Source organism: Mastomys coucha, chromosome X (assembly GCF_008632895.1).
Source record: "Mastomys coucha isolate ucsf_1 chromosome X, UCSF_Mcou_1, whole genome shotgun sequence".
In the NCBI taxonomy this organism is placed as follows: domain Eukaryota; kingdom Metazoa; phylum Chordata; class Mammalia; order Rodentia; family Muridae; genus Mastomys; species Mastomys coucha.
This window is the reverse complement of record NC_045030.1, coordinates 158,024,669-158,035,876: the sequence shown is the minus strand read 5'-3', so window position 1 is coordinate 158,035,876 and position 11,208 is coordinate 158,024,669. Positions and strand designations below refer to the sequence as shown.

General features: G+C 40.4%; 1 protein-coding gene across 1 annotated transcript in view; it reads right to left on the bottom strand.

Moving 5' to 3' along the window:
* Positions 1–8,061: 8,061 nt before the first annotated feature.
* Asb9 (ankyrin repeat and SOCS box containing 9) overlaps positions 8,062–11,208 on the bottom strand; it is a 27,381-nt gene continuing 24,234 nt past the window's right edge. The window contains exon 7 of the mRNA XM_031370976.1: positions 8,062–8,276. Coding sequence (XP_031226836.1) covers positions 8,152–8,276 — 125 coding nt within the window. The 3' untranslated portion in view covers positions 8,062–8,151. The remainder of the gene's footprint in view (positions 8,277–11,208) is intronic.

The window sequence follows — 11,208 nt, the reverse complement described above, 5'->3', positions numbered from 1 at the left end:
CATGGCAAGACATTAATTCCCTCCAAATGAAAGAGAACTGTTGCTTTGAAGTGGGTTCCAGAAGCGCGCATTTATGTCCTCTTCCCACACAGAGGCTTGAAGAGCTAGCATAGGATTAAAGGGGAGCTACAGGTTCTCAATAGGAAGGTTAATCTCAGGCAGTAGGGCTCCCAACTCCTGAGTTCCATGGCTGCCTGAGCCTCTTGTCTCCAGAGACCCACAGGGGGCTTAAAAAGAAGAATCACGAATTGTCAGAGTATCCTTCTTGCAATATTCTGGGCAGCATAAAGCCTTTAACAGTCCTGCTTAAACCTTCACTGGAGTCTCTATTGTGAGTGAGCTTGAATTTCCAGACAGATTGGTGGTGGCTCATGACCAGCTAAATTCATTTCAGAGAATGACAGGAAGGAAAACATTTCTGTGTGCTATACTGAAAGCAAAATGCAGCCCACTACATTTGATCCTGCACAATGCAACTTGGAGGAATAAATTTTTGCTGGTGGCTTTCTGAAGTGCATTCCTTTTTTTTTTCTTCTTTATTTACTTTAATATGCTTACTTTCCCCCTCTTGGTCATCCCCTCCCACAATCCATCCCCCTCCCCTTCCTCTCCCCTCCCCTTCTCCTCTGAGAGTGTAGAGCCTCCCCTCAGGTATCCCCTCACCCTGGCACATCAAGTCTCTGTAGGGCTAGGCACATTCTTTCCCACTGAGGCCAGACAAGGCAGCCCAGCTAGAAGAACATATCCCACACACAGGCAACACCTTTTGATATAGCCCCTGCTGCAGTAGTTCTGGATCCACATGAAGACTGAATTGGACAACTGGTACATAAGTGTTGGGTGGGTGGGGTAGGGGTGGTTGGTGGTTCAATCTCTGAGAGTCCCAAGGGACCAGGTTAGTTCACTCTGTTGGTCTTCCTGTGGAGTTCCTATCCCCTTCAGGACCCTCAATCCTTCCTATTCTCCATAAGAGTCCCCAAGCTCTATCTAATGTTTGGTTGTGGTTGTCTGCATCCCTCTGAGTCGGCTGCTGGGTGGTCTCAGAGAGACTGCTGGGTAGCCATGTTAGACTACTTTCTGAAAGTATAACCGAATATCATTAATATTATCAGGAATTGGTACTTACCCATGGAATAAGTCTCAAGTTGGGCTCATTATTAGTTGGCCATTCCCTCAATCTCTGCTCTATCCCCCATCCCTGCATTTCTTGTAGACAGGGTAAATTTGGAGCTGAAAGTTTTGTGGGTGCATTGGTGTTCCTATCACTCCACTGAGGTTCCTGCCTGGTTACAAGAGGTGGCCTCTCTGAAGTGCATTCTTATTTAGGTAGAATGCACGAAATGTAAAGTAAATGAAAGTGAGGCTGATATTATCTTCAGTCTTCGTGGCCAGGGTTTGGCTTCACAGTAGAAATTATTGGGCTTCCAAGTATGATACAATAGAGCTATTCTTTTTAACCTATTAAGTTTACACACCTAGAATGTCACATTAAAATTTCTATACAGGCCTGTGGAACAGTATGTTTCCAGTGTACTCAACAAAAGAAAAGAAAGAATATGTGCTTTTCAAAGGAGCATAGAAAGCTAAAAAAAAAATATCTCATATAACCAGAAGTAAGCACAGAGGCCTTGGATGGGAAAGAAAGTGAGTGGAAATCAATTTTACTTGCATTGGTCTCACAATGGATTTTGCAAAGTAAAGGGTAAAAAATCAATCTTGTCAAATCAGTGAGTATTTATATACTTGAAGAAGTCTAAAGGTCTCCGATTGTGTATTCGGCCATAGAACATTCTTGTCCCTCTCACATCATGAAGGGCTACAACATGAAGGTTGAACTCTTCTGTACTGAGAGAACAGTGACAAGGAGTTCTGAAATGTTCTTCATCAAGATGTGTCTAAGGCAGAAGCCAAACCTGGTATTAACTTTTCTCAATCTCATTTTAAACACCTTGAAGACATTTTACCTAACAGAGGCCTCTTCCTCCTCCTCCTGCATCTGATGATATGCATTGGGAAGCAGGCTGATAAACTGGATGATAAAACTGATGTCTTGGGATCATAGTACACACTGATGATGGCCTCGTGGAACAAGACAAGAAGTCTGAGTATGGAAGGTGTGTGCCTTGAACAATGGGATGCGGTGTTGCTCTCTGAACTTCCCTTTCCTGGGTATGGAAGAGAGATCACAGATAAGTGCTAAAAGAAGATCAAGAGAGGCAAAGAACTGTGCCCTTTGTCCTGGGAAAGTTGGCCTGGAGGTAGACCAGGAGGGAGTTACTTACAGAGAGTTTAATTACAGCAAACTCAATTGACTACTGAAAGTTGTCCAACATCACTTCTGGGTTCCATAAACTCTAGTGAGTCTTTAAAAACATCTATCTGGTGCAATTGCCATACTTAGACATACAGAAGAGTCATGAAAGCCAAAATAAGTGACAGTGGTGTCCTACCATGACACGTGACTCCCTAAAAAGCCATATCTGTGGCTTTATTCTTGTGTAGAAGTCCCCAAGGCAAGTTGACTTTCCTCTACCTCAGCTTCTCTAGCTATAAAAATAATATACATTTTGCATTTTATATCACACATTTTATATCATAATGTATTATAATTGTTATGTGTGGCAATATTTGTGAAAGGTCTTTGCTCCAGGTCCAACATGGGAATCATATATTAACTGCTATATACATCTTTGATGAAATAACAAAAATAACCATCATTATGTTACTGCATATTAGACTTCAGGCAAATCAACATAAACTTGATGGCTATTAGCCATCAGCAGATATGGCCAGCCAGAGGCATTCTAAAATACCTCCAAAGCATTTGACCTTAAAGTCAGGATATTACCCAGATAAGCTTGATCTACCCAAGCAATCTATTTAGAAGCAGACAGTATTTTCCAGCTGTTCACAGACCAGAATGTCCAGGAGATGTGTTCCCCCTGCTCCTGGCCTGACAGAAAGTAAAACCTCTATGTTGGGACATTCAAATACATGGCAAGGAACTCAGTGGTCTCTACAAGCTGAGAGCAGCCCTTAACTGACAGCTAGCAGGAAAACAGGGGTCACAGTCCTACAGCTACAAGGAACTGGTTTCTGACAATAAGCATGAGCTTATAAAAGGATAAAAAAGGCACATAAACCCCAAATTTAAAACTTGAGGGTAAATACATGTGTTAAGAGTAACCCTGATTGCCAAGTTAATCAAACTAAGAAATGCCTGAAACATTAGCGTTACATACTTTTGGGTGTGTCTATGAAGGTGATTTCAGAGAGGAACTGATGAGGGGGAAAAAACAAGATACTGCCATGAATTTGCAGGGTGAGGGCACTATCCATAAGCTTATCCAGGCTGAATAAAAAAAGAAATAGGAGAAAGGTCAATGTTGGTATTCTTTTTTTTTCTCTGCTCTGTGGTCCACTGAATGGAAGCAGGCAGCCTCAAGAGCCAGGTGCCTCAGCTGAAAGCTGCTCTCTGCCATGATGACTTCCCTTCCACAATGGACTGCATCTCCTTAAATCATAATCAAAAGTCAAACTTCCCTCCCTTAAGTTGCCCCTTCTCAGCTATTGAGTCAGAGATGAAAGAAAGATCTAATACATTATGGTTCCAGTCCTGTAGAGACCCTAAACAAAGAATCTAGCTCTCTGCATCTGAAATTCTGACTATAGGAATGATGACATAAGCAATTTGTGTTGCATTTTTAATACATTAAATGTGTAACAATTTGTTGGGTAGCAGCCTAAAAGAATGACAGATGGAATGAAAACAGCAAACTCAGGAGCAGCAAATGAGTAGTCACTGTTCTCCAAAGTGTAGGTAATATTTCCATCATCTTATCCCATAACAGGAGAATTTTTGTTACCGGCAAGGTCAATCCACTGTGTTCTTTGCTCATAAGAAAGAGTTACTTTGCAAGTTACTTGGAAGATTAAGATCTTCCAAGATGATACTGTACTGTATCTATTTGACTCACTGGAAGGTTGGGGCTGACTTGCCCTGAGAGTTACCAAGTTTGGAGTCTCTCAGGCTGAATCATGTGATCCCAGAAAGCACTGTGTAATGTCTAAACTGTAACATTGCTTCTCAGTATCACAGTGAAACCTATGACTTACAGACCTGCTTCTCAACCCATGTTCCAAGGACCACTTGGAGACTAGAAAGAGTATTTAGGATCTGTAGAGCAGAGCTCTGTAGTTGATTAAAGAAAAAATAGGGCAAAGCATGTGACTAGTAAGAGATTTGACTTCTGCGTTTTACTCTGGTTTTACTAGTTGCTAACTGAGACATTTTAGAATTCCCTTAGCCTTTCTGTATCCCTGTCTGAGGAGGCAGGGATAAAAGTTTTAAGGTTAATATAAGTCACTAATGCATCAGGCCTATCTTTTTGTGAGCCCTGGAAAATAGGAGCTATTTATCAACATGTGATCCTGACATGATCTTATTTTGAAACCCAAAGGCTGGGCTTTAATCATATTGGAAAGCCCCACCCCTGTTCCCAGAATAGACAGCACAGCACACGTTGATTCCTTCTTTCTGAACCGTGTCTGTTTATTGACTGACCACTCACTCCAGACTGGTACACAGAGTACCAGACACATGAGCCAAAGCTAGAATTAAAAAGCCATCCTTTTCCTGTCCTTTTCTCTTGCTTTCTTCATTTATCATAACACGAATTATGCTAGCCATGTACTTCTACTCCAAAACAAGAAAAACACTGTAAAGCAACAGCATGTTAATCTATATAATATGTTAGGGTGCAATCAGAAAACAGATAAAACACTTACTTGTTTTAAAAGAAGGCATCATGAAGCCAAGCTTACATCCTTCATTCTTGTAAGAGGGTATCTGAAGGGTTTTAGTACTGTAAACACACACACACACACACACACACACACACACACACACACACACACACAAGCCACTTGAGGAGGAATTGCCTATTGTTTCCGTATTATAATTCATCATCAAAGACAGGACAGAAACCTGGAGGTTCCTAATCCATAGGCCATGGAGGTGTGCTGCTTACTGGCTTGCTCACCATAGTTTGCTGGGTTTTTTAATTTCTCTTTTAATCAGATTTTTCTTTATTTACATGTCATATGATATCTCCTTTCCCAGTTTCCCCTCTGAAAATAAATAAATAAATAAATAAATAAATAAAACCCTGTTCTCTCTCCCCCTCCCCCTGCTCAGCAACCCACACTCTCCTGCTTCCTGGCCCTGGCATTCCCCTACACTGGGGCATAGAACCTTCACAGGACCAAGGACCTATCCTCCCATTGATGATGGACTAGGCCATTCTCTGCTGGAGCCATGAGTCCCACCATGTGTACTCTTTGGTTGGTGGTTTAGTCCCTGGGATCTCTGAGGGTACTAGGTAGTTAACTCAAGATCACCAGCTCACCATGGAAGGTGAGCGGGCCACTCCTGTGTCAATCCTTGATCAGGAAAATGCCCTACAGGCTTAAGGCATTTTTCTCAATTGAGGTTCCTTCCTTTCAAATGACTTTAGTTTGTGTCAAGTTGCCATAAAACTAGCCAGGAGAGTGGAGAGGGGTGTTTAAGTGTCATTTATATAGCTTTGGTAATGTAACTGGTTGCATTGCATTGTGCTAACAAAGCATTCAAAGATGTACAGCACTAGCAAACACAATCACATCCACACTCATGAAAGGGGATCTTTTAAAGGAGTCTTCTATCACTAAGTGAAGTGCTTTAACATTTCCGTAAATTGCAACAAGGGATGTGGTGTTAGCATTTTCATGAAGATGACCATTTGATGTATGGATTTATGACTTGCTTAATTGTAATATTCTTCTAGTAATTGTTACAGTTTTGGATTACTATAGAAAGGATTTGTCTGAGACATTTTAGGTAAAACACCAGGCTACTGTTTAATTGATGGTATCTGTGTGTGTGTGTGTGTGTGTGTGTGTGTGTGTGTGTGTGTACTGTGTTCATGTTTGTATGTTTATGTACACATGCATGCACATGTGTCCCTTTATGTGTGGAGACAATAGGTCAACACTAACTGTCTTCCTCAATTGTTCTTTCCTCAATTGCTTTTTTTCCTTTGAGACAGGATCTCTCCTGAACCTGCCTGCCTGCAATTTGCCATTTTGGCTAGATTGTCTTTGCCCCCACTCAAAATAGGTTGAAAAGTGTTCGCTGCCATGCCCAACTTTTACGTGGGTTCTGGGGATCATCCTGGGTACTTGGTTGCCATGCCTACACTTTCTGGGCCAATTTTCTAGCCCTAAACTGATGTTTTCTGAAAGAAAACACTGGCAAAATGCTCACAGCTCCTGCCCCTTGGCAAAAGACTGACTAAAATATAAGAGCTAGGAAACCGTATCTGTTGTTAGAATATGCCGATCTCATTAACTCTTCCTCCTTAGTGTCTAGAATAGTGGCTGCCACAGACAAAAGCACTCACTAAATAATCCCTGAACAAACTCAGTGACTGAATGGAATGGAATAAACTAGAAAAATGTAAGAATGCTTCTGTTCATTAGCTGTCTATAAATTCTGAGTAGAGAAAAGACAGTTAAAAAACAGACAGACTTGGGTGGGGGTCTTTATTCAAACTAGAAATGTATGGCCTGTAGCACCAGAGAAAGAAACTGTTGTTGGTAGAATCCGTTATCACAAAGTTTTCATTCCCAAATGGAAATTTCCAGAGGCTCTGCTGTAAACCATTTTGTGCCTGGACATTTACGAGTACCAAGGTTTTTGCGTGAGTAAATATGTGCCAATAGCGCCATCTTCTGGAAGAACTTGTTGTGACTTTTAGAACAATACTCTAGACATTTTCATATAGCAAGTTAAATTAAGAAGCACTGGAAAATTATAACGGATATATCTTTCAAGATCATGTAGGACATATGTAATCTCATATGTAACGTTTTCCCTTAAATGACTGCAATATTTTCTTTAAAATGATATTAATGGAACCTCAAATTCATCTCTCAGAGCAAGAACTACAACCATCCATACTATACTGCATCCTAGGTTTTGTGTAAATCTGAAATGGAAAAGCAGTTAAAATCCATTAACTGACCATCTCAGGAACCCTGTCTAATAGAAATTTCTGCAGCTCTATCTGGGTCATACAACACCGTGGCCACTTCACCTGAGTGGTTATAAACACTTGCTACATGGCTGGTGACCCTAAGGTGAAGTTTCCATTTTCCTTGGCTTTGCTTCTGTTTCGTTTTAATTCACCATGTTATGTATACTTCAGGGTCTCTCAACCTAGGCAACATTTGCATGTTAACTGGATAATGCTTTGGTACAGGTGAGAGTCTATCCTTTGAACCACATGACAACCAGCTAGATGCCAAATCATGCAGAGTTGAGAATTCCCAGTAGTACAAATCTCCTTAGTAAAAACAACTAAAACTGTTTGCAGCCATTGTCAATATTTGAGTATGGGGGAAGGGTAGAGTGATGAAAAATCACCCACAGTTGAAAGCTCTGAAGAGCAGGGTTCTAGAATATACTTACTATGCATAAGTGATTTGAGGTGGAAAATAAATGTGCTTCTTCATCTAAAACAGCCAGTCGTGCCATAAATGAGAAAAGGTTAAGAGCATAGACACAAACAAACAAACACGGTCCTTCTGTCCTTCTTCGTCTCACTTTCCATGTCATAGAGATGGAGCCAGGACCATAAAAACAGAAAATTCTGTCTTAGCTGAAACTGTCCAGGTTAACAGCAGACAATTTACGTTTGCATCTGGCTCCTCTGTCCTTGATCTCGGTAATTGGATATATTGATCAGTCTGAGCTTCAGTGTATCACCTGGCGAAGGTAGTAAATAGTACCCACCTGGGCAGTTGGCTGTGAAGGCTCAATTAGACGTTGCATAAAGTGTACCTTGCTTGGTGATTGGCATGTAGGGCATGTTCAAAACCAATAGCTATTTTTAGACAGTCACATTTAAGCAGAGTACAGGCAGTCTTCACACTCTCTAACCAATATTATAAAGTACCCAGTGTGCGCTTATTAAAAATAAGGGTCTTACTGGGAAAAAATTTCAAACGAAAACACTAGTCTACCATTATAAACCTTAGTTTATTTGAAACTCCAGTGACAGGAGTTTCAACACCGTTTCTCAGTTGCTTGTGGATCTAGTCCCTCCACAATTAAAGATGTAAAAGGAAGCGTTTCAGGTCTTCCGGGAGGAGGAGTCCAGAGATCTTATGATGCTGCAGAATGCCAAAGCATTTCCGGATTCTCAGGCGGCATAGCTGCATCAAAGGCAGGGGTCCTGGAGAAAGAACGTGGGAGAAATCATGTTTGTTTTGCTAATCTAGGACTACCTTTTCAATCATGCATTCATTCTTATACAGAAACATTAGACACTTTAAGACCATGTTTCCTTGGGCTTTTTTGGTTTTTGTTGCCATTTTTAACTTCTTTTTTGAGATTATAATATAATTACATCAATTCCCTCTTCCCTTTCATCCTTCCAAACATTCCTGTATAGTCTTTCTTTCAAATAAACTCACGGCCTCTTTTTTTTACTAATTGTTACTTGCATACATGAAGGAGGTATTTTTTAGTCCATGATCTTTCTTTCCTTCTATTTAACTGTCATTAGATGTTTTCAGATATTTTTATATTTATGTGGATAAGTGATAGTAGGAGCGCATGCTTGACAATACCCATGGGGGCAAGAAGCAAGCATAGCATGAGCTATGTTACAGATGGTGGTAAGCTGCCGGATGAAGGTGCTGGGAACAGAACCCCAGTCCTCTGCAATTGTAGGAGGCACTCTTAAATTGCTCAGCCATCCCCACCCCTTGTTGGATTTGAGTTTAGAACAGAATAAAAGCTATCTAAAACTTAGCCACCTCACTAGCAGAGGTTTAGAAACTAACTTGGGAATTAACTGCTATACAACAGTTCCAATCAGAAGAAGTAAAATTCATAGTTAATGGTGTTGTCTTTTACCTTAAAAATTAAGCCATGCTTCTAGATGCGAGTATGTTTCTAATATTAGCAACTTAAAGATAGTCAAATATGCTTAGCTCAAAGTAAATCATAAGTTCATGGAATTAAATTGCGTTTACTTTTCTATTCTGTACTCTAAGCTTTCCCAAAACTTTAGCTCATTTGTGAAAAGTGAACTAACATAAACATGCACAGGGAACAGCAGAGTTTACATTTTAGGGTGATGGTTCTCAACAGGCTGATTAGGAAAAAAAGAAAAGGACAGTATTTTCTCCCTAGGGGACATTAGTCAACATCTTGAGGCACCTTTTGATTAGCATTACTTGAGAAAATGTTAGCATTACTTGCTAGCATCTGCTCATAGCACAGCTCATAACTAACTCCAACTGTCAATGGTACCAAGAATCCCTATTACAGTATAAAAGGTAAGGTATAATCACCATCCCAACCCCACTCCTTGCACCAAATTAAAGTGGAAATTCTTCTTTGGTAATTTTTTTTAAAACAGAAGAATTTAAATGTAATAAATTCCATAAGACAGTAGCTCTCAATTCATGGTGAAATTTAGACTTGAGTGAAGATAGGGGAGTTTAAACTATATGATACTGTGTCCTACTTCAGAGACATTGCTTCAATTATTGTTGGTGTGTACCTGTACACCTGGAGTTTGTTAAAGCATGGTCCCCAGGTCATTTTCTTGTGAAGTCAGTCTTGAGACTACAGTTGAAATGATAGTGTGGCTTCTACTGTCTTACCACACTGTAAACTTATCTCTGGATCTGGATCTCCCCAGTAATGGGGACCAAGGACTGAAGACAAATATAGTCAAAGGAATGTGTGTTAGCTCTAGATGGAGCCCTAACAGCACTTTCCAAAAGGGATTGGTTGCAAGAGCAGACACCATCAGATTATGTTCAAGGCACCGGTCAGCATTACACTTTTAGAGAACACAACTTCACTAAGGAGTGTTGGAGGATGTGACTAGTCAGGGGCAACTGTAGGAGGTCCTCATGAAGGTCAATGAAGAAAAGGACTTCAGAGCAAGGTAGTTAGGAGTCATTGCACATTTTCAATCTGTGCCATGAGAAAACATGTTTTACATGCCAAGCGTGGGAAGGGTGGGGGATAAATAATATTCTTGAAATTCTTCCTTTTAGTTTCCAGAAGAAGGGAGATCTCCACACTTCCTAACTTCCATGCCAAGCCCAACTCATAACACAGTTAAGTTTCAGCTAATACTCCCAAGTCCCCATACCCTAGAAGAATGACAGCAATGTAATTAAGTTGCCTCCCTGAGCACAGAGCACCAGGTAAGCTGAATCATCAAAGAAACCCAGGGACAGAAGCTGATGTGTGATCTGCAGGTCTAACTTTTTGTGCTTTCCTGGGACCATTTCTTGTGGGCTATTGGACTGCTAAGAAATGCCTCACTCGAATCCTAAAAGTAACTCCTAGAGGCAAAACAGAGGTGATTTTCTTCAGTGGCAAATTAAACTTTGTTTGGAGTTCCTCAGGATGAAACTTAGAGCATTTCATTATAGGGAGCATGTGCTCTCCCATCAAGTAACACTCCTAAACCAGCAAAATCATGGGCCTTACTGTCACCATGTCAAGTGCGAGATAAAGAAATTAAGAAAACTCTAGGTCTCTAACAACTGCTTAGGGAATAGTGTAGAAAGAAAACACCAAGACAGGCATGGTGGTGCACATTTTTAATACTAACAATCAGGCAAAGGTAAGGGGATCTCTGTGAGTTCAAGGCTAGCCTGATCTACCTAGCGAGTTCCAGGACAGCCAGGACTAGGCACAGACACCTACCTTGAAAGAAAGAAAGAAAGAAAGAAAGAAAGAAAGAAAGAAAGAAAGGAAGGAAGGAAGGAAGGAAGGAAGAAAAGAAGGAAGAAAGAAAGGAAAGAAGGAAGGAAGGAAGGAAGAAAGAAAGGAAGGAAAGAAGGAAGAAAGATAGGAACAAAAAAGAAAATACCAGTGAAGACAATCTGAAAAGCTAATAAGATTATATGAAAAGTATATATTCACCCCACTATGTGACTCTGCAGGATCCTGAGGCACACAGTTGCCTCTGTATATCACATTCCCAATAAAAATATTAAAACTGGTATTTTAGAACTATGTTAGTATAAAGATGAATATAATTCTGGTTAGGTTTTATTCATCCTTCTGTTTTTCTTTTCTTTTTTCTTTTTCCTTTTTTGTTTTTTTCGAGACAGTTTTTTGTTGTTGTTGTT